Source organism: Dama dama, chromosome 24 (assembly GCF_033118175.1).
Source record: "Dama dama isolate Ldn47 chromosome 24, ASM3311817v1, whole genome shotgun sequence".
Lineage (NCBI taxonomy): Eukaryota > Metazoa > Chordata > Mammalia > Artiodactyla > Cervidae > Dama > Dama dama.
The window spans coordinates 60,237,502-60,265,314 of NC_083704.1; the positions used below are offsets into that span (position 1 = coordinate 60,237,502).

General features: G+C 54.8%; 2 protein-coding genes across 2 annotated transcripts in view; one reads left to right on the forward strand and one right to left on the reverse strand.

Moving 5' to 3' along the window:
* The window catches only part of PLXND1 (plexin D1), a 47,972-nt gene extending 35,756 nt beyond the window's left edge, over positions 1–12,216 (forward strand). The window contains exons 20-36 of the mRNA XM_061128895.1: positions 407–521; positions 2,694–2,801; positions 2,879–2,991; positions 3,765–3,869; positions 4,357–4,487; positions 4,872–5,070; positions 5,583–5,729; positions 5,873–6,029; positions 6,415–6,518; positions 6,597–6,660; positions 7,305–7,339; positions 7,550–7,654; positions 8,090–8,253; positions 9,305–9,452; positions 10,436–10,576; positions 10,748–10,822; positions 11,073–12,216. Of these exons, the coding sequence (XP_060984878.1) occupies positions 407–521; positions 2,694–2,801; positions 2,879–2,991; positions 3,765–3,869; positions 4,357–4,487; positions 4,872–5,070; positions 5,583–5,729; positions 5,873–6,029; positions 6,415–6,518; positions 6,597–6,660; positions 7,305–7,339; positions 7,550–7,654; positions 8,090–8,253; positions 9,305–9,452; positions 10,436–10,576; positions 10,748–10,822; positions 11,073–11,189 (2,028 nt within the window). The 3' untranslated portion in view covers positions 11,190–12,216. The remainder of the gene's footprint in view (positions 1–406; positions 522–2,693; positions 2,802–2,878; positions 2,992–3,764; positions 3,870–4,356; positions 4,488–4,871; positions 5,071–5,582; positions 5,730–5,872; positions 6,030–6,414; positions 6,519–6,596; positions 6,661–7,304; positions 7,340–7,549; positions 7,655–8,089; positions 8,254–9,304; positions 9,453–10,435; positions 10,577–10,747; positions 10,823–11,072) is intronic.
* A 4,023-nt stretch (positions 12,217–16,239) lies between these two features.
* The window catches only part of LOC133045515 (histone H1.8), a 28,709-nt gene continuing 17,135 nt past the window's right edge, over positions 16,240–27,813 (reverse strand). Inside the window, exons 2-5 of the mRNA XM_061127609.1 lie at positions 20,660–20,919; positions 18,580–18,928; positions 16,767–16,831; positions 16,240–16,476 (exon numbers count right to left, since the gene is read on the reverse strand). Of these exons, the coding sequence (XP_060983592.1) occupies positions 16,240–16,476; positions 16,767–16,831; positions 18,580–18,928; positions 20,660–20,919 (911 nt within the window). The remainder of the gene's footprint in view (positions 16,477–16,766; positions 16,832–18,579; positions 18,929–20,659; positions 20,920–27,813) is intronic.

Sequence of the window (27,813 nt, forward strand, 5' to 3'; positions counted from 1 at the left end):
GCTGTGAACTGCAGAAGCTGCCTTTCACCTGCACCCCAGTCCCAGTTCTGCCGTCTGAGCCCTGAGAACTCACTTGCTCCCCTGTTCCTCGGGTATCCCAATAGATAACTTCGGTTCACAGGCCAGGCCCTGTGAACTGACTACAGTCATCACAGAACTAGTAATCACTGTATTTATTGAGTTTCCCCTTCTGTGCCAGGCCCAGGATTAAGGGCTTGACAAGCGTCATCTCATGTAGCCCTCACAGCGTCCCCAGGAGGCGGGTGGGGTTATCTCTTCTATTAATACTTGGGGCATCTGAGGCTCAGAGAGGTCAGGTGACTTGCTCCAGGGCACACAGCCAGTGAGGAGAAGAGCCAGGGCATATGTCTGGGGAAGCTACACCTCCCTCACCACACCCCCACAGATCCAAGTAGGGAACTTCAACCAGACCATCGCCACGCTGCAGCTGGGGGGTAGCGAGACCGCCATCATCGTGTCCATCGTCATCTGCAGCGTCCTGCTTCTGCTGTCCGTGGTCGGTAAGGAGCGCCCCCCTACCTGTTGATGCTTCGCGGGGCAGACCTGCGCACCTCGCCCTGGTCCCCTCTGAAGATCGGTGGGTAGGAGAGAGGTGTGATGGGCCGGGCAGCCTGACCAAAGGCGTGGAGCGGGTCAAGGACAGAGTCCCGGCGACAGCACCAAGCGTGCAGGGCGGGCGCTGTTGAGAGGTGTGCCGGCGCGGGCCCTGAGCGCCAGGCAGAGGGGCTTGGAACGCGCTGTGGGCTGTAGGACTACTGCAGGTATTTCTGAGATGGCTGCTGGGGGAAGATGACCCTACGCAGTAGGTAGGCTATGCCCTTGTTAAAATAGTGGTTACAAAAGTACTATATTCAGTGATGCAGGGCCTTTTGAGCCCTCGTACACTGCTGGTGGGAATTTAACTGGTGCCGCTGCTATGGCAAACTCGCCACCAGTTTCCTCGAAAGGTTAGCGTTACTGCATTACCCAGCAGTTCCCCAACCTGGGCATCTGCCCAGGAGAATGAGAACACAGGTCCACACCAGCTTTATTCATCATCGCCAACAGCGGCAATGGCCCAAAATGTCCATCCGCTGAGGAATGGACAAAGAAAATGTGGTTCAGCCCCATGGCATAGTATTAAGTCAGACAAAGGAAGGAAGTTCTGACACGTCCTTCAGCGTGGGTGACCCTTGAAATCGTCATGGTAAGTGAAAGATGCTGGATAGAAGAGGCCACCTGTTGTTTGGTCCCATTTATATAAAATGTCCAGATAATCAAAAAACACAAGACAAATTAGTGGTTCCTAGAGGCAGGAGGAGGGTGGATAGGGAGTGGGTACCTGTGGCAGTGGGTCTCCTAGGGGCAGGAAAAGTGAGCTAAAATTGGCTCGTGGATGGTGTCACAACCCCGTCATATACTAGAAGCCAGCGACTTGTAGACGTAGATAGACTAGATGATATGTGTATTATCTCAATGAAGCTAGTTTTTAAAAGGTAATATATTCAATATAGAAAATTTTAGGGAAAACAGAATATATAAATATGTCTGCTAAAAGAGAACAGAAATCACCCATAATTCTCATATCTAGAGAAATCCACTGTTGATCACTATTTCATGCTTTTTGCTCCACAAGTAATTAACTCTAATAAAATTAACTGAAAAAGTTAATTTGCAATGTGGTGTTAGTTTCAGGTATACTGCAGAGTGATTGACTTACACACATACCTATGTCCGTTCTTTCTCAGGTTCTTTCCCCGTATAGGTTATTACACAGTATTGAGTAGAGTTCCCTGTGCTATAAAGGAGGCCTGAGTTGGTTATCTGTTTTGTATAAGTAGTGTGTACATGTCAATCCCAGACTCCTGACCTATCCCTCCCTTCACCTTTCCCCTTTGGTAACCAGAAGTTTGTCAAAGTGAGTCTGTTTCATAAATAAGTTGTTTGTGTTATTTTTTATAGCATATGATATTTGTCTTTAAACTTCCTTCACTTTGAATGATAATCTCTAGGTCTGTCCATGGTGCTGTAAATGACATTATGTCCTTCTTCTTTATGGCTGAGTAATATTTCATTGCGTCTTTATCTACTCCTCTGTCGATGGACATGTAGGTTGCTCCCATGTCTTGGCTATTGGAAGTAGTGCTGCAATGAACACTGGGGTGCATGTATCTTTGGAAATCTATGATTTTCCCCGGATATAGGCCCAGGAGTGGAATTGCTGGGTCAGATGGTAGCTCTGTATTGAGTTTTTAAAGGTACTCTGTACTGTTCTCTATTAATGGTGGTACCAGCTTTCATTCCCACCAACAGTGCAGGAGGGTTCCCTTTTCTCCACACCCTCTCCAGCATTTATGGTTTTGTAGACTCTTTGATGATGGCCATTCTGACCAGTGTGAGGTGATATGGAATCATTTTGATTTGCATTTCTCTAATCATTACTGACATTCATCTTTTCATGTGCCTCTTGGCCACCAGTATGTCTTCTTTGGAGAAATGTCTATTTAGATCTTCCACCCATTTGTTGCTGAGGAGGTTTGCTGTTTTTGGCGTTGAGCTGAGTGAGCTGCCAGAGGCTGCTTGCAGGCAGGCTCTCTGCCTTCCACCCAGGCCCTGCACATGGCACGTTAATGACAAACACTCTCTGACACTGAAGGGATTGCGGGCCTGACCCCCCTCTCTGCTGCCCACAGCCCTGTTCGTCTTCTGCACCAAGAGCCGCCGCGCCGAGCGCTACTGGCAGAAGACGCTGCTGCAGATGGAGGAGATGGAGTCCCAGATCCGGGAGGAAATCCGTAAAGGTAGTGGGGGCAGCCATGCGGGACCTCGGGCCTTGGCGTCACCCCGACCCGCTCACGGCCACCTGCCTGCCCACCAGGCTTCGCAGAGCTGCAGACGGACATGACAGACCTGACCAAGGAGCTGAACCGCAGCCAAGGCATCCCCTTCCTGGAGTACAAGCACTTCGTGACCCGCACCTTCTTCCCCAAGGTCAGTGCAGGCTCCCCCCGGCTGGTGATACCTCAGGAGTTCCTCGAGTCCTCCCTGGGTCCTGGGAACCTAGAAGGCGCCTCTGTGCCGATGGGAGAACCTGAGTGCGGCAGGGGCCCTTGAGCAGCGCAAAACCTGCACACCCTCCTGTGGCAGCCTGGCCCCCTTCCCTGGTTGCCCTGCCCGGCCTGCCAAGGGAACGGGCCCAGGTTCCACCCCGTCCCAACTTACTTTCTCTGCTCACTTGATGTTCAAGTGTGCCTACCGAAGGCAGCCCTCAGCCCTGCTTTCCTCCCGGGGTGCTGGGCCTGCCTGTCCTCTCACCGAGGGGCCATCCTGTCTCCATCTCTTCCTCCTGTCCACTGGACTCCGTCCCCTCCCTTCCATGCCTCCTCGTGCTGTTCCAGGGGCCGCTGCCCCGTCCCCACCTTCCTCAGCCTGTCAAGAATATCCCTGCAGGTGGCACCGCCCTCGTCTGGCCCCTGGTGGAGCCTTTCTGCCTTGTCTCCTCCTTCCACACTGAGCTGCTTTAGCTTCCTCTTTCGCGTGTGCGCTCCAGCTTTGCCACCCCTGGACTTCAGCCTTGTTCTGCTTTTCCTCCAGGAAGCCCCCCTGGGGTTCCCCTCTCCTCCCCTCCCCTGGAGTCCTGTGGCCCCTGGGCGTGGTCCACTGCCTCCTCTTCCTGTCGAGTGGGCTCGTGCATTCGTGGGGCAGCCCCTGCGTGAGTCGGGGGGTGCGCGGCCCTGCTGAGACGCCGGGGGTCTGCTCCACAGTGCTCCTCCCTCTACGAAGAGCGTTACGTGCTCCCCTCCCAGACCCTCAACTCCCAGGGCAGCTCCCCGGTGCAGGAGACCCACCCGCTGCTGGGAGAGTGGAAGGTGAGTAGCCCCCCACCTGTACACAGACACACACATGGGGCTGCCTCGGGGCACCCCCACTTTCCAGTTCATCTGATCCACTGATCCTAATTTTGGGAAGTTAGGAGGAACCTGCCATTGTAAGGTAGTGAATTTTCCATCCCAGCAGGTAGTCAAGTGGCCATTCAGTGTATTCTATGTAGTGACTCCCAGACCAGAGAGGTGAAAGGGTTGGGTCCCCCTGGACATCTCTCTCCCCGTGCTGCCTAGAGAATGGAAGACGGTCCCCCACACAGGGATATGCGGTTGCCTTCGGGCACCCTCACCTGAGCCCCCCCCTTTCCAGCTCAGCTGAGCCATTGTTCCCGGTCACAGGGAGGTAGGTGGCATCTCCCACTAAGAGGTAACGAGCTCCCCATCCTGGGAAGCATTCCAGCTGCCACGCCGGGCATCCCCAGTGCTGAGACACGGGACCCTGTCGACATCCCTCACCACTTGCCCCCCGCAGATCCCCGAGAGCTGCCGGCCCAACATGGAAGAGGGCATCAGTCTGTTCTCCTCGCTGCTCAACAACAAGCACTTCCTCATCGTCTTCGTCCACGCGCTGGAGCAACAGAAGGACTTCGCGGTGCGGGACAGGTCAGGCTGCGGTGCGGGATCCGGGGGAGGACAACGCAGCCTGGGTCCGCCGGGCTGGATCCAAGCCTGGGGCAGTTTGCAGAGGACCATGTCCTCGGGGCAGCCAGCGTCTCCCCAGAGTCAAGCCCTGGGGCCATGGAGGTCCTGAGACCACCCCCCCGATTCTGTCCCTGCCTGGTCCTGCCTGCCCAGGACAGGGCTCATGGGCACGGTGGTTACTGTACACGGTAGGGAAGGTAGGCTTTTTCCAGGGAGGTTTCTGCCTCATCCACCCATCTGTCCAGCGACAAGGGGGACACCGGAGCCCCCACAGCATGGTCCTCGGGGTCCTGGGGCCTTGCGGTGTGGCTGGTGCTGACGCCCCACCCCCCCGCCCGCCCCCAGGTGCAGCCTGGCCTCCCTGCTGACCATCGCGCTCCACGGCAAGCTCGAGTACTACACGGGCATCATGAAGGAGCTGCTGGTGGACCTCATCGACGCCTCGGCCGCCAAGAACCCCAAGCTGATGCTGCGGCGCACGGAGTCCGTGGTTGAGAAGATGCTCACCAACTGGATGTCCATCTGCATGTACAGCTGCCTGCGGGTGAGGGCGCCTGCCGCCTCTGCCAGGACCGGTGACTGGGAAAGGGGCTGGCCCACAGGATCCTTATACGGGCCGGGGAATCGAGGCTCAGAGCTACTCTGGGAACAGAGGCCGTGTCAGGAAGACACTCTTCTCAGCCCTCGAGTCCTCCCTGGCATGCCTTTGAGTCCAGCTCTGCCACCTCCCTGCTGGGTGGCCTTGAGCAGCTTGCTTGCCCTCTCTGAGCCTCGGCCCCAAGGATGCCACCGCTACCTGGAACGGTTGCCGGCGTGATAAAATGAATGCGGCCGCCCATGTTGGGCGATGTCTGAGCTGGGAGTCCAGGGAGACGCCCTGGGAGCGGGAGGGCTGAGCGGCACCAGGATCAAAAGGGAGGTGTGAAGCAGGCAGGGGCGGAGGGGTTGGTGGAAGGGGGTATGAAGGGTTCCGGGGTGGGGGGCCACAGGCTCAGGACTGGAATTGAGGCTGGGCGGCTGGCTTCAGCCTCTGACCGCCCCCTCCCCGCCCCCTAGGAGACAGTGGGGGAGCCCTTCTTCCTGCTCCTGTGTGCCATCAAGCAGCAGATCAACAAGGGCTCCATCGATGCCATCACGGGCAAGGCCCGCTACACGCTCAATGAGGAGTGGCTGCTGAGAGAAAACATCGAGGCCAAGCCCCGGGTGAGCCGGCTCGGGGGGCGGAGGGGGGTCCTGGCTTTGCTCCTGACACCCCCGCCCCCAGCCCCCACCCGCAGGCTGCCTGCCCGGCGGGCCAGTGGGAAGCTGCTGACCGCCTCCCCCCCACCCCCGTCTCTGTCTTGCAGAACCTGAACGTGTCCTTCCAGGGCTGCGGCATGGACTCGCTGAGCGTGCGCGCCATGGACACAGACACACTGACGCAGGTGAAGGAGAAGATTCTGGAAGCCTTCTGCAAGAACGTGCCCTACTCCCAGTGGCCGCGCGCTGAGGACGTGGACCTAGGTGGGCAGGGTTGAGGGGGTGGCCGGTGGGCCCCGCTCGGTCACACAGTCTCTGGCCACTGCCACACATGCGCCGTCCGGGGCTCCAGGGACGTGGAGACGGTGCCCGTCATCTGGGAGCTCTTGTTGGGGCCGGGTGGGGAGTTCACCACAGGTGATGGTGGCCCGGTGGGCAGGAGAGGCCGGTCCAGCCGCTCCGACCGCCCAGTCATCGCCCCAAGGTTGGCTGTGCGGAGCCGCGGCTCCGTCTCCCTGCCTGGCAACCCCCTCCCAGTCTCCCAGATGCAGGAGTAGAGGCTCAGAAAGCTCTGGGGGCCCCCCCGGTTCTCTCCCCGTGGGTGGGCACCTCGGCCCTCACCCCCTACCCCCCCCCCCCCCGCCCCCAGAGTGGTTCGCCTCAAGCACACAGAGCTACATCCTGAGGGACCTGGACGACACCTCGGTGGTGGAGGACGGCCGCAAGAAGCTCAACACGCTGGCCCACTACAAGGTGGGCCCCGGCCCCGCCCGACCCCGCCACCGCCCTCCCTGACCTCCAGCCTCTGACCGCGGCCTCTCTCCCCGTCAGATCCCCGAAGGCGCCTCCCTGGCCATGAGCCTCACGGACAAGAAGGACAACACCCTGGGCCGAGGTAGTGGACAGGGGGCCGGGCCCTCCTGAGCAGCCCCGGGGGGGAAACTGAGGCTTCCAGGGGCAGGGCTGGGCTGGGCACCCCGTCGCAGCGCAGCTCGGGCAGGGCCTGTGGCCAGGCCTCCTTGGCGCTGGGTTCCTGCAGGCAGCCAAGAGGGGCCCCAGGAGCAGGGAGGCAGTTGTAAGAGGTCTGGGCAGGCGCCAGGCCATCGGGGGTTCGGGCTGTGTCCCTGCCTCACACCGCCATCCCTACCTTCAGATGCTCCAAGCTTGGGGTCCTAGGCGCCTCGGGGTCTCAGGGTCCCTTCCAGCAGCTGGTGAGGGTGAGGTCTGGGCTCAGGGGGGCAGTGGGTGAGGGCAACCCTTGTGGGGAGCTGCCCCGTGTCCATCTGTGGTTGTCCTCTTGGGGACGTCTGTCTGTCTGTCTGTCTCTGTCTGAGCCTCATTCTGTGCGTCTCTCCGGATCTCTGTCTCGGCCGTCTGACTTTGCATTCCCCTGTCTCCTGTCCACACTCTGTTGGGCTCTCTGTCCCGCTGGGTTCTTTCTCCAGCTTTCTGCCTCCATTTCTGGTTCACTCTCTCCCCCACTCCCCGGCCCCCGCTCTTGTGTCTTGTTTATTTATTGTGTGTGTTTCCCTCTCGCAGTGAAAGACTTGGACACAGAGAAGTATTTCCACTTGGTGAGTGCCCTGCCTCCGGCCCTGGGGGTGCCCGCCCCTCACTGGGAGTGGACTTGGCCTCCTGCCGCCCTGGGCCTCTGGAGGCTGTGCTCCCAAGCCTGGGGAAGGCCGGGGTGGGGAGTGTGCAGAGCCAGGCGCCCGCGGGTCCCGGGTAGGGCCTCCCAGGGGCTGCTGCCTGGCGCCAGCGCTGACCCAGCCCCGGCCTCCCAGGTCCTGCCCACGGACGAGCTGGCGGAGCCCAAGAAGTCCCACCGGCAGAGCCACCGCAAGAAGGTGCTCCCGGAGATCTACCTGACCCGCCTGCTCTCCACCAAGGTGTGCCCGGCCCCCGCCGCGTCCTCCCCCCCGGCATCAGCTGGGAGCACTCGCTGGGGGAGGGGGGGACAGCTCTTCCCCTGCGGGGCCAGCCGCGCTCCCAGCCTCTGTCTGCGGGTGTGACAGAGAAGGTAGTAGTGGCCCAGCAATGTCCCCAGGGCCACATGGCTAGGGGGCAGAGAGCCCACACCCCAGCCCTGCAATTCCTTCCGACACTCCTGTGCAGTGGGTTTCACCAACCCATTTCACAGAGAGGAACATCGAGGCCCAGAGCACTTAGGCAGCCAGCCTGAGGCCACACAGCTTCCCGTTCACCCAGCACTGCTCAGCCCCAGCACCGCAGGCTCCCCACCACCGCCAGAGGTGCATGTCACCACCCCCCACCCCCCACCCTGTGTGTTCCTGGGCTGACGGCCGCCACCCCGTCCCCTGCAGGGCACGCTGCAGAAGTTTCTGGATGACCTGTTCAAGGCCATCCTGAGCATCCGGGAAGACAAGCCCCCACTGGCCGTCAAGTACTTCTTTGACTTCCTAGAAGAGCAAGCGGAGAAGAGGGGCATCTCAGACCCCGACACGCTGCACATCTGGAAGACCAACAGGTTGGGGGGCCTCGGGGGGTGGGGTCCGGTTGGGGGCATGGGGTTGCTTCACTGGATCATGACAGCAGCAGTGGGATTGGGGTTCAGAGCCTGGGTTCAGTCCTTTATGCCATTCCAAGCTGTGTGAGCTTGAACAAGAGACTTAATCCCTCTGGGCTTTAGTTCCCCCCAGCTGGAAAACCAGGGCAGTAAAAGGAACCCACCATAATTGTAAGGATTAACTAGAAGTGAGCATTGTCTAAGTCCCTGTCATCCCTCTCTCCCCCCACCCCATCCCTTGGGTGGGCACCGTCGGCTCCGTTTTGTAGACAAGCACGCTGAGGCTCCCAGAGACGCGCCTGCCTCCATCACATGCCTCCTTGGAGGCGCGTGTTACCTTTTCAGAGACCCAAACCCCAACAGGAAGTTGTTGAAAAGTTCAGCCTGACCCTCGAAAAGAACTGCCACAGACGCAGAAGTTTCTCTGTCGTTGCAGGGGCTGCTCTGAGCCATCAGGGGCGGTGGGGGGAGGGGGGCCTGTCCCCCGTCCCAGGGTCCCCAGTCACTGGAGAGGCGGTTTTACCAACCCTCCGGCCTTCTTGGCCTCCCCCACCCTCAGCCCTTCCTGGTGACCCAGCTAATGACGGACGGACTCCCCGCAGCCGCGCAAGGCTGGGGGAGGAGCCACGGGCTGCCAGGCGGGGCGGGGGCTCTAATGAGAACCAGGACTGGGCCCTGGCTCCTGGCTCCCGGCTCCTGCCTGCGAGCAGGAGCCTCCGCGGGGGATGGGGCGGGCAGTGAGGGTCAACTCAGGCCCCCTCCACGCAGGAAACCCGGCTCCCAGCCCCTCTGCCCACCTCCCCTGGCCGGCTAGGGACAGTCACCAACCCCATTTGTGGAGGAGACACTGAGGTTCCCAGAGACTCCATCCAGTCTCCGCTGGCCTCGGGAGCAAAGCCAGCCTGTCCTCTGGGCCTGCCGGCCTCCCTGGCCCGAGCCCCCATCGGTGACTGCTTTCTCCGCAACCTACCCTCGGGCGGGGCTCACGCCACTGCCTCCCTCTGTCCCCCAGCCTTCCTCTGCGCTTCTGGGTAAACATCCTGAAAAACCCACAGTTTGTCTTTGACATCGAGAAGACGGACCACATTGACGCCTGCCTCTCGGTCATCGCTCAGGCCTTCATCGACGCCTGCTCCATCTCCGACCTGCAGCTGGGCAAGGTCAGCTGCTGTGGGCAGGCCGCCCGCTGCTACGGGGACAGCAGACTTGCTGGGAGGGGAACCGGAGGAGCTCAGATGTGGGGTGAATGGGGTCATCAGACGGGGGTTCTCCCAGAAACGGGCACCCACAGTCACAGGCTCCAGGGCTGCAGCTGCCTCAGCTGTGCCCAGCACCAGCTCCCGATCTCCAGGCCCTAGAGCCAGGAGAAGCCAGGCGGGCGTGGAAAGCCCCGTGTGGTCTGATACAGTGTCAGCAACCAGTCGGGCTCCAGGCGCAGCCCTCATGGTCACGAGCCACCCGGTGGGCGCTGAGGGTGGGCAGGGGGGCACAGGCATGCAGGACAGAGGAGGAGACCCCTGAGAGAGAGGGGACCATCGGGAGACGGTGCAGAGGCTTGAGCAGGAAGGAGAGAGCCCGGCGTTTCAGGCCGAGGGGCCGTGAGTGTTCATGAGACAGGAGTTAGACCTGGCCCTGCCATCACCCCGTGACTCAGAGACGGACCACAAAAGAGGCAGAAAACGCCATCACCTCTCACGCGCTGTCTGGGAGGGCAGGATGCCCGTGACAAAGAACCGGGAGCATACTTGGCACGCTTCACTCTTGGGAGTAGGAAACATGTGGTGGGAAATATTCCACTGAGACAGCAATCAGGCTTCCAGAAGTCTTAGCCACCAAGACCCATAACCCTCAGCAAGGACGCAAACTAAACAGCCTGCGTGTCCAAGAGCTGGCACGAGCCCATGCGCTTTCCCCTCCTACCCACGGCGGGTAGGTCCCCCATGAGGTCATCACCCTGAGAGTCCTGCAGAAAACGGGGCAGAGAGGAGAGGGGTGGGGAGCCCCCGGTCCAGAACCTGCAGCATAGGGACGCTGGCTCAGGGATGGGCCCGTGTGTGCAGTGGCGTAGACGTGGGCCCAGCAAGAGGCGAGTCTGCTGTCTCCACCCAGCGTCTTACTCCCTGGTTCCTCCCCGCCCACCCAGGACTCACCAACCAACAAGCTGCTCTACGCCAAGGAGATCCCCGAGTACCGGAAGATCGTGCAGCGCTACTACAAACAGATCCACGACATGACCCCGCTCAGCGAGCAGGAGATGAACGCGCACCTGGCGGAGGAGTCGCGGGTGCGGCCGGCTCCGCGGGGACCTCGCCGGGAGGATGGGAGAGGGGCAGGGCTTGACCGTCAGCAGGGCGGAGGGCGCTGTGTATAAGCAGCAGGTCTTGACTGGGCCGGGCCTGGTTCGGACCATGGAGCCTCCATCACGCTCCAACTCCCGCCCTGTCTTTCCTTGCAGAAATACCAGAATGAGTTCAACACCAACGTGGCCATGGCAGAGATCTACAAATACGCCAAGAGGTATCGCCCGCAGGTGAGCAGCCCCCAGTGTGAGGCCCGGGGCACCCCCGCCCTGGTCAGCCCTGCCCACCCACTCAGGGAAACCCGGGGTGAGCGGGTTCTCCGGGCCCCAGGACGTTTGATTGTGCTGTGGGCGTGGCTGCCAGCACTGGGAATCCAGGCCACGTGTGTGTATACTCCCCCTAGATGTGTGGTGGGACCAGGGGGGTGTCCTGGGCCCTGAACTCGTTCCTTTGCCAACCGCCCCCCCACCCCCACCCCAGATCATGAGCGCCCTGGAGGCGAACCCCACGGCCCGGAGGACGCAGCTGCAGCACAAATTTGAGCAGGTGGTGGCCCTCATGGAGGACAACATCTATGAGTGCTACAGCGAAGCCTGAGCTGGGGGGCTGGCGGCGGGCGCCCACCCGTGATTCACTCTGCCCCCCGCCCCCGCGGGCCCCGTGTGCCTCCGACGCTGGCTGGGAAAGGACAGTGCACCAGGGGCTTTCTCTGAGCCCGGCAGAAGAGCCCCTGGCCCTGGCCCCACGGGCACCGTCCCCTCCCACCTGCCCTCAAACCCCAGCTCTGGGCCTTGAACGCCGTCCACCCAGCACAGCCTGGACGGTGCCCCCCCAACTCGCTCTGTCCCAGCCCAGTGCCGCCGAGGCCGTCAACGGGCAAGCAGGGCCGCCTGGGCCCCAGGCCACAGCCAGAAACGCTACCTCATCCTGCCTGGCAGAGGGGGGAGGCCCTGTGACCCAGCCCTCGGTTTGCTTCTGCTTCCACCACCAAGACGTCGCCCCCCGCCCCCCCCACACCGTCTCGGCCCAGCTGTGGAGGAGCCTGGCCGCTCCCGGCTTCCAGTGGCGTCAGGTTTTTCTATGGCTCCAGCAGACAACAGCGGAGCGGGCAGCATCCACGGCCCACGGGAGGCTCCGTGCTGTCCTGGGAGCTGGGCTGAGGCCGGGGGACCTGTCTTGGGTTGAGGGTGGGTGGGAGGGGGTAGGGGAAGGGGGCTGAATTGCACCAAGGCTGTAGCTGGGCTACGTGATCTTGCTGGAAGTGTTTCTAAAGATAGCACCACTTTTTTGTTGTTTTTTTTTTTTTTTAAAGAAGCTTTTATATATTAAAGAAACTTATCACACGCCAACTGTGAATAGCTGCCGCTAGTGCGGAGGCCCCGGGAGGGGGCCCCCGGGGCTCCCAGCGCAACACTGGAAATGACTGTTCCAGGGACGGGCGGACCCGGCAGAAACGCCCCCCTGAGCCCCGAGATCATCGCCCTTTCTCTTCTGTCGGAAGTGGCCGCCTGGGGCTGGCCTGGTCAGTGCCTGGACGGGCTGTGGCCCGCGGGGCGGGGCTGGAGGGGGAGGCTGGGACGCTCTGGAACCTTCTTTATAATAAAAGCCTGATGGGGAAACCTGCCTTGAGCTCCAGCCTTTATCCTGAGATGGCCGTGCTTGTAGCAGAAAGGAGGGCGGGGAGCCTGACTTCGGACCCCGCCCAGCCCCCTTTGTGAGGGGCAGGCAGACACTGACTCTGGCTTCTGAGCAGCTCGGCGGGGTAACAACGCCAGCGCCCGCTGGCCGCCAGGACGATGCCACAGCAGCTGTGTGTCCCCTCCCGCTGCCCCTAACCTGCTTACCTGTGTAACAGGCCATGAGGATGTGTCCCCATCTTACAGATGGAGAAACTGACTCAGCACAGCCGAGGACTCTCCCAGGTCTTGGGAAAGTGAGGACGACACACCAGTGTGCACAGGCCCTCGTTCCTCTGTTCCACACTTCCTCCGGGCTGGCGTGTCCACGGTGGCCCCCGGAGTGTGTGGGGAGCTCCAAGCTGACCACCCTGGGAAGAGAGCGGACGTTTATATGCTCATCCTGAATTTGTCATCAGTCTTGACAAATACGTATGGGCTTCCCCGGTGGCTCAGGTAGTAAAGAATCCACCTGCAATGCAGGAGATGTGGGTTCAATCCCTGGGTTGGGAAGATCCCCTGGGGAAGGGAATTGCAACCCACTCCAGTATGCTTGCCTGGAGAATTCCATGGAGAGAGGAGCCTGGCGGGCTACAGTCCAGGGGGTCACAGAGTCGGACACAGCTAAGCAACTAACTCAACACTTTTTGACAAACATGCACCATCAACCCCATTATTCAGATGAGGAAACACAGACTGGCCCGGGCTGGTATAACCCTCGACTCTTCCTTGCCACTGTCCTTGACGTGAGATCAGCAAATACCACGGAGACCCCCAGCCCTGCCTGCCCTGCAATTGGCTCTAGGCCTGAGCCGGGGCTGAAAGTCACTCAGCCCCAGCAAAGGTCACTAGAGGACCAGCCCCAAATTAGAAGCAGCTTAAGTCTTTTTTTCCTTTTAGGAAGGAGAAATAACCACATGTATATATCAGGAGTAAGAACTAGGACAGAAATGTGTACAATTTAAACAAAACCCCACCAACACCAGTTCTAGAATTAATGAGCACAGAAAAGTGAGGAGAGAAAAGTAAACAATTTTTAGCTTTAAAAATAGCCTCTTCTTGTCGTGCCTTCTGGGTGGAGAGAGATTATCTTTTCAAATTTTCTATTCTGATCACTGATGCGTTTTTATTAAGCAGCAGATTTTCTAATGTGAGTTATTGACACATTTGATGGGGTTTTTTTTTGGGGGGGGGGGAGGTGTGATTCTAGAATGAATACATGCTTCTGCAGAACTGTCAAGGAGGACAGAAAGCATGGAGAAAATAAAAGCTACCCTAACCCACCCGTGGTTTGAATCTCAGAGAATGTTGTCCCAAAGCCCAAATCGTGTGCCCGTCTGGGAGGTGGGCAGACGGGCAGGAACTGGAATCAGGACATGCTCCATCCTGCAAGCTGCCTTTTCCCCACGTGGCCTTTCATCAGCACCGTCTTTCTGTGCCATTAAATATTCCACAGCCTGTTTTAATGCCTGATTAACATGCGATTCCTCCTTGAAGTTTAAAGACGCATTTGCAAGTGGAGGAAATCTCTCGTTTCTGGGATCACCTGCTCACCACCCCCAGTCCTTGCCTGGGCCCCCGAAGGCTTGCCTTGCAGCTCCAGGTATCCGTGGGCTCCGTCTGCGGGTCACAGGAGGTGGGGACTTCGGCAGACTGTCTGTCCTCAAGCCGGGGAGCAGGCTTTCCTGAGTCTCGTGGGTGCTCCATGCTGTCCCGCCTTGGCCAGGTCGCGACTCCTAGCCGGCCCCCAGCTTGTAGAGGTGCCCAGTGATGCCCGCCCCCCAAGTGCCTGCCTGGGGTGCCTCCCACAACCGGACCCCCCCTCGTGGGAAGCGCCAGCCCCACTCCCTGCCAGCTGCTCACGATGCCCCTGGGGGCTCTGCCGGCAGCCCCATGACAGAGGCCCCAGGGAAGCGGCGAAGCCGACGGCACAGCCCGACAAAGCCTCGTGTGGGATCGGCGCGGCAAGGGCGGGGCTGAGAGGAGGGCGGGGAGGGAAGACGACGCTGGGCTGCCTCAGTTTCCCTTTGTGTCCATCTGCCCCAGCTGACCTCTGCTGCCCCTCAAATCCACTCCTTGGTCTCCGCCCCCCTCCTTGGCTCAGCGGTCACCCCTCATCTGGACCATCTCAGCAGCCTTCTGAGCAAGCTGAGGTCTCACCCCACCAGGTGGTCGCTGGGCAGGTACTCGTGTGGACCCCACATTGTGGACGCCTCATTGACCCCTTTCTACACACAGTCTCAACAAATCCCATCCACCAAGCGTACACATCTACCCAGCATCCACCACTTTCAACCCCTCCCTCCGTGGCCGGCCCCCCCTCACTGGACCACAGCAGGGGCCACCACCCTGGCTTCCCTCGTAGCTTAGACGGTAAAAGACTGCCAGCAATGCAGGAGACCCAGGTTCGATCCCTAGGTCGGCAAGATCCCCTGGAGAAGGGAAATGGCTACCCACTCCAGTATTCTTGCCAGGAGAGTCCCATGGACAGAGGAGCCTGGCAGGCCACAGTCCATGGGGTTGCAGAGTGGGACATGGCTGAGCGACTCACGCACACTGCCCTGGCCTCCTGTGTCTGCCCATGTCCCGCTGCGGGCACCCTGCTGCTCAATGGCCTCAAATGGGCATTTATCACAATTAAAACAAAACCCAAATTCTCACCCTGGCTCACGAGGCCCTTCAGGATCTAACCCTTGTCCACCCTGCAGCTCTCGTTATGGTGTCTGCTGCTGCATAACAAACCACCTCAGCACATTCACGGTGCTCGTGTGTCTGTGATCGGAGCAGGGCTTGCGAGGGAAGGCCCGTCCCTTGGTGTCAGTGGGGCTGCTCAACAGGGGCAGAAGATCCGGTTCCTAGCTGGCACATGCCCAAGGGGGGCAAACTGGTGCTGGCTGATCAAGGAGCTCAGCCGGGGCTGAGAACTGGGGTGTCTCGATTCTCATCCAATGGCTGTTTGGGCTTCCCCACTGCGTGGTGGCTGAATTCTAAGCACAAGTATTAAAAAATGGAAAAACAACCCGCACACAGGAAGCAGAAGCTGCCAGGCTCTTGAGCCCTGGGCCCAGAAAGTGTCCCAGTGTCATCTCAGTACTCGATTCAAGCGATCACAAAGCCCAGAATCAAGGGGCACGGAGGCAGACTCAGCCTCTCCTCGTGCAAAGTGTCACACACGCTTAAAACAAACCCCAGACCTCACCTCTGCACCTCCGGCTACTGTCTCTGTGTGGGCTTTAGCCATTATGAGCTGCCTTGTAGTTCCAGAGCTCATTCCCAGCCCAGGGCCTCTGCACTTCCACTTCCTGCTGCAGATTCCCGCCGGACCCACAGTCCTGCTCAGTGACTAGTCCGATGATCCATACTTCCTCTCAGCTCCTCTAATCCTTCCTCTCTGTAACCGCAGAGCTCCTTCTCAACACACACGTCAGCCTCTTGCCTGCCCGGAACCCTCCCTGGCGCCCACTGACCCCAGGATGACGCCTGCCTTCCCGAGTCTACGCCTCCACGCCTTGCTGCCCCGTCCCCCAGGGCCCAGGGGCTCATGCCACGGGCCCCCAACCTGTGCTCCTCCCAAAGCCACAATTCACCCCCGTTCCAGTCCCATCCCACTACCTGCAAGCCCTTCCCCCCTCATCTGCCTGGCAATTCCCGCTCATCCTTTTAAGACCAAAAGCTGCCTCCTCCAGAAAGCAGTCCCAGATCTCAGGTTGGACTGAGCACCTCTCCTGTGCCTCTGCAGGCCCCTGCATACCTTTGCATCCCTGCAGCAGTTTGCATCTCCCAGGACAGGAACTTCCATCCTGTCCATCTGGGTCCATGCCCTGGATGGCCAAACCTTTAGACCTCAGCCTCCTCTAGTACCCATGAGTGGGGAAAAAAAGCTTTATTGATAAATAGGTTATAGTGAAATAAATAGAGTGATAGTTTCTAAGGGAGTAAAAAAGTAGAATCTGCATCTCTCCACCTCGCCTCTAGCCCTCAGCTTCTGCCTTCTTGCTGGCTGCTTTGGACGCTGAAGACTTGGTGGGGATGCCAGGCTTTCTCGGGCCCTTAGAGGCCTCAGCCTTCCTGGCCAGTGGTACAGGCTCTCTCTTGGACCCAGTGCCCTTGGGAGGAACAGGGGCCTTGGCTTTGGGCCCCTCCCCAGCAGTCTCTTTAGGGACCTTGCCCCCCATTTTCTTTTTGGCCAAGGAAGCACCATTCTCACCCTGTAAGAAAGCAAACCACGAGAAGGTGGCAGGGCTGGGCACACCGCTCAGAGCCCACGAACTCAGGGTTGAAACCCCAGCTCTGGGTTGTTTTTGACAAATGCCCTCCCTTTTTTAAGCCTCAGCCTCCTATCTATAAGGTGGGGACGGTGATCCTCCAGGCACTGGAGGGCTGGGAGCAGAGGAAAGTGAAATAAGTTACCCTCTTCCTCGACTGAACCCCCCCGTGCTTAGGTGGGGACACCCAAGCTCTGGCCACTGGAGATTAAGACAAGGGAAGTCACCCCGACACCTACCTTGGTGGATTTTGAACTCTGACTTCCAGGCTGTGTCTTCCTGTGGGCCTTGGTATCTGCTGGAAGAGGGGAAGCCATGTGAGACAGACTTTTTTTCCGGAGGAGCTGCTGCTCGGCAGAAGAGTTGAGGGGCCCCACAGCCCGCAGCCTGCCCAGGGCCCATTCCTCACGCTGACACTTGCAGGCTCTGTGACCTAGGACAAGTTGTTCAGCCTCTCTGAGTCTGGTGCCCGAGTCTGCCAATTGAAGGTCGCAGCCTCTGGCCCAGGGGACAGCGGGAGGATTAAGTGGAAGGAGGACAACCATCCCTCATTCCATTCACAGCATCCCATCCATCCACGCCAAAGGCCCCCGACAGGCATATCAGCCCTTTGTCTTCAACCCATCTTCCACGCGGTGGCCAGGACACATTTTTAAAAATACCTCAGGTCCTACCTGTCCCCTGTTCAGGGAGGCTTTCTATAGCTTGATAAAGCCATCATGGAGAACAGTATAGAATTTCCTGACGAAAATAGGAATAAAACGACCCTGTGACCCAGCAAGCCCACTAGTTGGGCATAGTTCAAAAAGACACATGTACCCTCCATGTTCATTGCAGCTCTATTAACAACTAGCGGGACATGGAAGCAACCTAGATGTCCATCGACAGATGAATGGATGAGGGGTTGCGGTCTAGCTCTACCAAGGAATATCACTCAGCCATGAAAAGGAATGCATTTGAGTTCTATTGAGGTGGATGAACCTAGAGGCTGTCATACAGGGTGAAGTCAGTCAAAACGAGAAAAACAAATATATATGAATGCATATACATGGAATTTAGAAAACGGGTATCGAACCTTTTTGCAGGGCAGGAACAGAGATGCAGACGTAGAGAGCAGACCTGTGGATGCAGTCGGAGAAGGGGAGGGTGGGACGAACTGAGAGAGTAGCGTGGAAATACACACACTACCGTGTGTAAAACACATCGCAAGCAGGAAGCTGCTATATAGCCCAGGGAGCTCGACTTGGTGCTCTGTGATGACTAGAGGGGTCGGAGGGGGGATCACCAGGGCGGGGATATATGTGTGCATATAGTTGATTCACATTTGGTGTACAGCAGAGAAACATTGTAAAACAATCATACTCCAATTTTTATAGTTTTTTTTTTTAGATTCGTAAGAGAAAAAAGCACCTTGGGCCCGAACTGTCCCCTGTTCAGGGTCTTTCCATGGCTCCTCCTCATCTTCCAGATAAAGTCCAGCCTCCCGCCGCCCCTCACAGCCTCCCCTTCTCCCGCTCCCGAGGCACACAGACGGGACTATTTAGACTTCTTCCACCTTTTGGGATTCCCTGGTGGCTCATATGGTAGAAAATCCACCTGCAATGCGGGAGACCTGGGTTCGATCCCTGGGTTGGGAAGATCCCCCGGAGGAGGGCATAGCAACCCACTCCCGCATTCTGGCCTGGAGAACGGCCATGGACAGAGGAGCCTGGCGGGCTACAGTTCGTGGGGTCACAGAGTTGGACACGACTGAGTGACTATGCACAGCTCAGCACAGCCACGTTCTTCATGCCTTCAGGCCTTTGCACAAGCTGTTCTCCTGTCTGCGTCACCTCCTCCAGCAAGCCTCCCCGGACCCCTCTCAGAGCTGACCCCTCCTCCCACCCCCACCAGCTACCTGAGTTCCCTGTCTCTCCGGGTCAAGCCAAGTGCTCAGGGCACATTGAGTAGACACCCCCTCCTCCCCAGAACCGACCCCTCCATCCCAACTCCTGGCCAGTGGCTGCCAGAAACCCCATCCCAAGCCCACCCCATTCACACCCATACCTTGGCGGCTCCCTCTTTCTTTGACCTTCGACTTCCTGCCGGGCCCACTGGCACTGGGAGGGGCCTGAGCGGCCTTGTCCGGCCGTTGGGAGGACTTCTTGGCCTCAGCCAGCCTTGCCTCTGGGTCCTTGGTCTGTGTGCCTTTCTTGGGGGCCTTCTTGGCTGCGCCTGGTTTGGAGGGAGCTGCCCTCCCCTCTCCGGGCTTCCTGGATCCTTTTTTCACCTCGCCTGGGTTGGCACGGTCCTTCTTTGACTCACTCAGCTTCTTGGGGTCCTTCCCCTCAGTTTGACCTGGCATCCTGGGGGCCGTCTTCCTGGGTGGGATTTTCCTTTTGTCTTTGGGGACTAACTGGCAGAGGAGAGAACAGGGTGGAACTGAGAGCAAAGGTCTGGGCGTCTCACACCCCGACACCCTACGTGAGGCTCAGAGTAGACCCCATTCCCAGGGAGGGGGTGAAGGCGGCAGCCAAGGGCTTGGGGAGAGGATGAACAATCGCCTCCTAAAAGCCGGAAGCCAGTAGTGCATGCTACCCCGCCCTGCACCACGAGGGAGGTGCTGCCATGGAGGAGCTAAGGGACTTGAGTTTGTAAAACTCACCCAGCATTCTCCCCCCTCCCTGAGTACGTGGCAGGCACGTACCTCCTGCCCCTGCCCGCCGGAAGCCTCGGAGCCTGGCTCCTTGGAGCCCAGCACGCACTTTGAGCCCTGACGCTGTCCTCTGATGCTAACCCATGAAGCATCTTTGACCCTCCCGCAACACCTCCCTGTGGACTGCGGCCCTGACACCCCCTCCCCGCCTCATGCCATTGCATCCCTAGGTCTCCTGGCCGCTTCCTGCTCTGCAGCTGAACATGGACAGAGGGCAGATGGGCCTTGTCCTTTTGTCTTTGGGGACTAACTGCCCCCAAGAACATGGGGCAGATGGGCCCCAACCCCAGCCATGCAACTCGACCTGTCCAAGTCTGATCCAAGTCTTCTCCTCCCCCTCGGGCCTCAGTCTTCCCGTCTTTACAATGGGGTCATCAGGGAGAGTGTGAGCAGCAAGGGGACGCAGGGATGCCTGGCTCTGCCCTTCTAGAGCCCAGCTCTGATGACACTGCTCCCCAACATCCCTGAATCCTCATGGTCCGTTTCCCACCATGACCAGAAAACAACCCCCACTCCCAGCACACACACATCTTGACTCCGTGGTACCTGAGACCCCCTTCCCTGCCTCCCACCCTCTGGTCCAGGTTCCTGACTGCCTCCCCGTCACACACACCCTCAGCATCCCCTCTCCTGCTCCCCCTTCACCCCACCCTGTGCCCTTGGCCTTGCCATGGCAGCTGCTGAAGTTCAGACCCACACACTCGGAGTTCCAGGAGGAGGTCTCCCTGGGCTCAGTTAGCCTGTTCCCACAGGGACTGGGACGGGCAGTTAGAGAATGTTCCACCAAGTTCCACGGCGACCGTCAGAGGGGCACAGCAGTGACAAGACGTATCCCCGGCCCGGGTCCCTTGGGATCCGGGTCCCTGGGATCTGGGATCCGAGATGTCCCTGGTGGCAGCTGGCAGTCACGATGCTGGGGTTTGACTTTTGTGCCAAATTTGCTCTTAGCTCGGGGTGACTCGCCCCGTTGAGAGAGGAGGGCGTGCTGGCTCAGGGAAGCGTCAGCCGGGTTTGGAGACCTTGGGTCCGGAGCCAGGGCGCGTGGGGAGCTAACCCCAAGGCTGCGACCTCGCAGGGGCCAAGGCTGGGTCTGGGCCGCCCCTGATGAAGGAATTCCAGGAAGGGGTCACGGGCGCCAAGGACCCGGAAGTGAAACAGCTGAGACGGTCTCTGGTTGCGGGTCCCACCCAACAAGGAACAAGGTGGATGTGGCAGGGTGACCGGGGCCAGGTCTGGGCTCAGCCTCCCCGGGGTGGGGAAGGGGGCGTCTGGGTGAAGACAGAGGAAGAAGAAGAAGAGACAGGAGAGAGGGAACAGCACCCAGAGCTGGGGAAGAAAGAGCTGGAGCTGGAGTTCAAGCCCGGGGCCAAGTTCGCCACGCCTCGGGGCCCCCTGCCACCTCCCCCCACCCCAATCCCCCGGGCCACTCACTTTGAAGCTGCCGGTGGCCCCCTTGGCCTTGGAGTTGACGGGCCGGACGAGGAGGCCGCGGTGCAGGCCCGTGGCCAGGGCCTGCTTCAGCAGGTGGCTGAGCCGGAGGGCGTCCACCGTCGGGTACTTCTGCAGGATGTAGACCTTGATGGCCGCCACCGAGGTGCCCCTGCGCCGCTCCCCGGCCTGCAGCGCCTCCAGCACCATGCGAAGCACCGGAGGGTGGCGGCGCGGCGCCCGCACGGCGCCCCGGGCCAGGCCTGCGGGGGCGGGGCGGCAGGACATCAGCCAGGTCCCAGACCGTCCCCAGGCCCTCCGCCGACAAACCCGCCCAGGGGAGCGCCGCTGGGTGCTGGCCAGTCCCCGCAGCCGGTGGGCAAGCGGCCCGGGGACTCACGTATGCGCTCTCCCAGCCCCATCCACCCCGATCTGGGAGCAGAGGGTGGGGGTGCACTGCTTGGCCAGCCATGGTCTCCCGGGGCCCGCCGTGGGGCTGGGCACACAACAGCCCTCCACAAAGGCTTATTAAAAGGCATTAAAGGGTCCTTTTAATAAACAACACTGGGATCCTCTTCCCGGTGGTCCAGGAGTTAAGAGGCCACCTGCCAATGCAGGGGACACGGGTTCGACCTCTGGTCTGGGAAGTAAGATGCCACATGCCCTGGGGCACCTCAGCGCTGGGTTCCACAACTACGGAAGCCCGTGTCCTAGGGCCCGTGCTCCGTGTCAAGAAGCCACAGCGATGAGAAGTTCACGCGCTGTAACCAAGACCCAGTGCAGCCAAAATAAATAACTAAAAGAACAAACACTACACCAGGTCAGTTGTCTAGATCTAACATTTTACAGGAAATGCAAGGGCCACAAGAAATCAGTAAAACCCAGATATGAGGAACTCTCCAGGACACGTGATCCAGTGCCTCCTACAAACAGGCAAGGAGGAAAAATAAACGTGGGAAAGGCCCCAGAAAGCAAAGATCCTACGAGACCCTTCAACCAGAGGCAACGTAGGGGCCTTGCTTCAGAATATGATCTGAACAATCCAACTGGGGGCAGAAAAGGCAACTAGACACGTGGACACTGGGATATTTGATGACATTAAGGATGATATTGCTTCCGGCCGGTGTGCTAATGGCAGTGCAATTATTTTAAGAGATTCTCATCTTTTAGAGATAAATACTGAACAGTTTACAGATGAAACGATAAGCGTGGCATTTACTCTGAAATAACGCAGTGGTGGAACAGGGTAACCATGAACTGTTAGCTGCTGAAGCTGACTGATGGTTGCATGGAGTTGTGGGGGCGGGTCTGTCACCGTACCATCAGCCTGCTTTTGTGTCCTTTTGAAAGTTTTCATCATAACAAGTAACAAAAGAATTTCACTCTTGGGTATATATCCAAGAGAAAAGAAAATATACGTCCACACAAAAACATATACACAAATGTTCATAGAAGCATTATTTAGTCACTAAGCCGAGTCCAACTCTTATGGCCCCACGGACTGTAGCCCACCAGGCTCCTCTGTTCATGGGATTTTCCAGGCAAGGATACTGGAAAGGGTTGCCATTCCAGGGTACCTTCCTGACACAGGGATCGAACCTGAGTCTCCTGCTTTGTCTCCTGCTTTGCAGGTGGATTCTTTATGGACTGAGCCACCAGGGAAGCCCCTTACATTATTTATAATAATTCAAGAGCAGAAGCAACCCCAAAGTTCATAAACTAGTGAATGGATAAACAAGATGTAGTACGGCCAGAACATCATACAGCCAACAGGAGGAATGAAGAACTTCCTTGAAAAGATGATGCAGAGTGAAAGAAGTTAGTCACAAAAAAAGTCACATATTGTATAATTTAGCTGATATGAAATGTCAGGAATGGGCAAATCAGAGCCAAAAAGTAGATTCGTGGTTGCCAGGGGCTGGGGAGGTGGGTGGAGACGGTGAGTGACTACCACTGGGTACAGGTTTTTATTTAGAGGAGATGAAAGTATTCTAACATTCACAGTAGAGACGGGCCACAACTGTGAATGTGCTAAAAGCCACTGTACACTTTAAGTGGGTGAACTGCGTGCTGTGTGATTTACTGAGATATCCCAATAAGCTGCTATTTTTAAATTGCTGCAAAAAAGAGTAGGATCCAGGTGAGGAGGGAGACAGCGTTAGAAGCTGTCAGTCACCATAAAGCACAGATAAGTGGTTTAAATATGAAACCTAATTTAAACACGGTGATTAGAAATGTTGATTTCTGACCAGTTTATAAAAACTGAAGACTCAGAAAAGGAATCAAGTAGCTAATATTAATACACAGATATGAAGGCAAATGTGCTCAGCTGCTCAACTGTGTCTGATTCTTTGCAACTCCATGGACTGGAGCCCGCCAGGCTTCTCTGTCCATGGATTTCCCAGGCAAGAATACTGGAGTGGGTTGCAGTTTCCTTCTCCAGGGGATCTTCCTGACCCAGGGATCAAACCAGCATCTCCTGGGACTTCTGCACTGCAGGCAGACTCTTTACCACTGAGCCACCAGGGAAGCCCCTTTATATATATCTCACATCTTAAAGTGGAAAAATAGAACTTCGTACATGTACAGATTGCTATATCAGAATCTCATGGGAACTATTAATACAAAACAAAAAACTACAATAGATACACACACTTCCAAAAGAAAAAGTCAGCCAAACACAAGAATAGGGGGCTTCCCTGCTGGCTCAGTGGTCAGGAATCCACCGGCCAATGCAGGACACCTGGGTTTGATTCCTGGTACGGGAAAATCCCACATGCTGTGAGGCACCCCCGTGCATGACAGCTGCTGACCCCATGCACCTTCTAAGGCCTGTGCTCCTCAATGAGAGGAGCCGCTCTAGTGAGAAGTCCACACTCCACAACTAGAGAGTAGCCCCCACTCACCGCAACTGGAGAAAGCCCTCACACAGCAATGAAGACCCAGGATAGTTAAAAACAAATAATAAAAAGAACAAAACCCCACAGCACTGTCATCAAACCACAAGAGACAGAAGAGGGAAGAAAGAAGACCAACAACAACAAAAAATCTGAACAATTAAGAAAATAGCAATAGGAATATATGTATCAATAATTACTTTAAATGTAAACAGATTAAGTGCTCCAACCAAAGACATAGGCTGGCTGAATGGATACAAAAACAATATCCACTTTATAAGCTGTCTATAAGAAACACACTTCAGACCTAGGGACACATATAGACTGAAAGTGAGGGAATGGAAAAAGATACTCCATGCAAATGGAAATCAAAAGAAAGCTGGAGGAGCTAACCTCTTAGACAAAATATATGTTAAAATAAAGATTGTTGCAAGAGACAAGGAAGGACACAACATAATGATCAAGGGATCAATTCCAAAAGAAGATATAACAATTGTAACTATTTACACAACCAACTTAGGAGCACCTCAGTACAAAGGGCAAACACCCATAAAAGAGGAAATTGACAGTAACACAATAATAGCAGGGGAAGTTAACACCCCACTTACACCAATGAATAGATGATCCTGACGGAAAATAAGGAAATACAAGCATGAAAAGACACAAGAGACCAGATAGACTTAATTGATATTTATAGGACATTCCACCCGAAAGCAACAGAATACACTTCCTTCTCAAATGCACGTGGAACATTCTCCAGGATAGATCATGTCTTGGGTCACAAATCAAGCCTTGGTAAATTTTAAAAATTGAAATTGTATCAAGCATCTTTTCCAAACACAACACTATGAGATTAGAAATTTATTACATTAAAAAAAAAACTAAACAAAAAACCACATGGAAGCTAAACAATGCACTAGTAAATAACCGAGAGATCACTGAGGAAACCAAAGAGGAAAGAAAAAATACATTAAAACAAATCACAGTGCAAACACAGCAACACAAAATCTACCACCCAAAACCTGTGGGATGTAGCAAAAGCAGTTCTAAAAGGGAAGAGACAGCAATTTAATCCTAGCTCAAGAAACAAGAAACTCTCACATAAACAACCTAACCCTGATGATTCACATTGCAGTTTGACAGAAAACAACAAAATTCTGTAAAGCAATTATCCTTCAATAAAAAAATTAATTAAAAAAAAAAACCTAACCTTACATCTAAAGCAACTAGAGAAAGAAGAAACGAAACACAAAGTTAGTAGAAGGAAAGAAATCAGAAAAATTGGAGCAGAAATAAATGAAATGGGAATGAAGACAACAATAGCAAAAAAAACCCCAATGAAACTAAAAGCTGGTTCTTTGAAAAGATAATTGAAATCGGTAAACTTTCATAGAGACTCATCAAGAAAAAAAAGGGGAGAGGACTCAAATCGATAAAATTGGAAATGAAAAAGGAGAAATGACAACTGACACTGTAGAAACACGAAGGCTCATAATACATTATTACAAGCAACTCTAAGATGATAAATTGGACAACTGGGAGAAATGCACAAATCCTAAGAAAGGTACCACCTTCCAAGACTGAACTCGCAAGAAATAGAAGATATCAACAGACCAATCACAAGCCATGAAGTTGAAACTGTAATGTAAAATCTTTCTACAAACAAAAGTCCAGAACCAGATGGCTGTGGATTTCATCAAACATTTAGAGAAGAGTTAATACCTTTTCTTCTGAAACTCTTTACAAAAATTCGTGGACAAAGGAACACACAAACTCATTCTATGAGGTCACCATTACTATTACCCTGATTCCAAAATCAGCCAAAGATACCACAATAAGAGAAAACTGCAAGTCAGTATCACTGACGAACACAGACAAAAATCCTCAACAAATACTAGCAAACTGAATCCAACAACACATTATGTGAACATAAATCATAATCAGGTGGGATTTCTCACAATGATGTAAGGATTCCTCAGTATCCACAAATCAACCAGTGTGATACATCACATTAACAAATTGAAGAATAAAAACCATATGATCATCTCAGTAGACACAAAACAGTTTCACAAAATTCAAAACACCCATTTATGATAAAAAAAAAAAAAAAACTTTAGAAAGTAGTTATAGAGGAAACTTACCTCAACATAATAAAAGCCATTAAATGACAAAACCCACAGAACATGTCATTCTCTTTCTTTTTTTTTTCATTTATTTTTATTAGTTGGAGACTAATTACTTTACAATATTGTAGTGGTTTTTGTCATACATTGACATGAATCAGCCATGGATTTACACGCATTCCCCATCCCAATCCCCCCTCCCACTTCCCTCTCTACCCGATCCCTCTGGGTCTTCCCAGTGCACCAGGCCCGAGCACTTGTCTCATGCATCCAACCTGGGCTGGTGATCTGTTTCACCATAGATAATATACATGTTTCGATGCTGTTCTCTCAAAACATCCTACCCTCGCCTTCTCCCACAGAGTCCAAAAGTCTGTTCTGTACATCTGTGTCTCTTTTTCTGTTTTGCATATAGGGTTATCATTACCATCTTTCTAAATTCCATAGTGTTAGTATGCTGTAATGGTCTTTATCTTTCTGGCTTACTTCACTCTGTATAATGGGCTCCAGTTTCATCCATCTCATTAGGACTGATTCAAATGAATTCTTTTTAACGGCTGAGTAATATTCCGTGGTGTATATGTACCACAGCTTCCTTATCCATTCGTCTGCTGATGGGCATCTAGGTTGCTTCCATGTCCTGGCTATTATAAACAGTGCTGCAATGAACATTGGGGTGCACGTGTCTCTTTCAGATCTGGTTTCCTCAGTGTGTATGCCCAGAAGTGGGATTGCTGGGTCATATGGCAGTTCTATTTCCAGTTTTTTAAGGAATCTCCACACTGTTCTCCATAGCAGCTGTACTAGTTTGCATTCCCACCAGCAGTGTAAGAGGGTTCCCTTTTCTCCACACCCTCTCCAGCATTTATTGCTTGTAGACTTTTGGATAGCAGCCATCCTGACTGGCGTGTAATGGTACCTCATTGTGGTTTTGATTTGCATCTCTCTGACAATGAGGAACACGTCATTTTCAATGGTGAAAACCTAAAAGCATTTCCTCTAAGATCAAGACAAGGAAGTTGACTCTAAACATTCAACATAGTTTTGGAAATCCTAGCTACAGCAAGGAAGGATAGATAAAAGAAACTCAGATTGGAAAAGTAAAACTGTCATTGTTTGCAAATGACAGATACTATACATAGAAAATTCTAAAGATGCCCCCAGAAAACTACCAGAGCTCAATGAAATTGGCACTGTTGCAGGACACAAAATGAAAACCTAGAAATCTCTTGCATTCTTGTATACTAACAATGAAAGATCAGAAAGAGAAATTAAGAAACCAATCCCACTGACCACTGAAACAAAAAGAATAACATAGCAAGAAAAAAAAACTACCTAAGGAGGCAAAAGACACGCTTTTGGAGAACTCTAATAAGACACTCTAAAAGAAATCAAACACGGCACAAACAGAGAAAGAGATACACCACATTCTTGGGTTCGAAGAACCAATACTGTAAAAATGACAACACTACCCAAAGCCATCTACAGGTTCAATGCAATCCCTATCAAATTTCCAATGGCATGTTTCACAGAATTAGAACAAAACAATTTATAATTTGTATTAAAAAAAAAAAAAAAAAAGAGCTGGAGGGATCAAGCTCCCTAATTTTAGACTATACTACAGGGCTGCAGTAATCAAGACAGTATATGGTATGGCACAAAAAGAGAAATATAGATTAATGAAATAGAAAACCCAGAAATAAACCCACTCACCTACGGTCACCTAATTTACGACAAATGTGGCAAGAATATACAATGGAGAAAAGGCAGTCTCTTCAATTAGTGGTGCTGGGGAAATTGCACAAATACATGAAAAAGAATAATATTACAACACCTCCTAACACCATACGCAAATTAAAGTCAAAATAGATTATAAGGCTAGAAACTATAAAACTCTTAGAGGAAAACATAGACAGATCACTCTCTGACATAAATCACAGCAAGATCTTTTTTGACAGACTATTAGTCATAAAAAGGAATGAAAAATGGGTCATTTGTAAAGACGTGGATGGAGCTAGAGACTGTCATAGAGTGAAGTCAGAAAGGGAAAAATATCATATGTTAATGCATGTGTGGAGTCTGAAAAATTTTGTACAGAGCAGAAATAGAGACACTGACATAAAGAATAAATGTATGG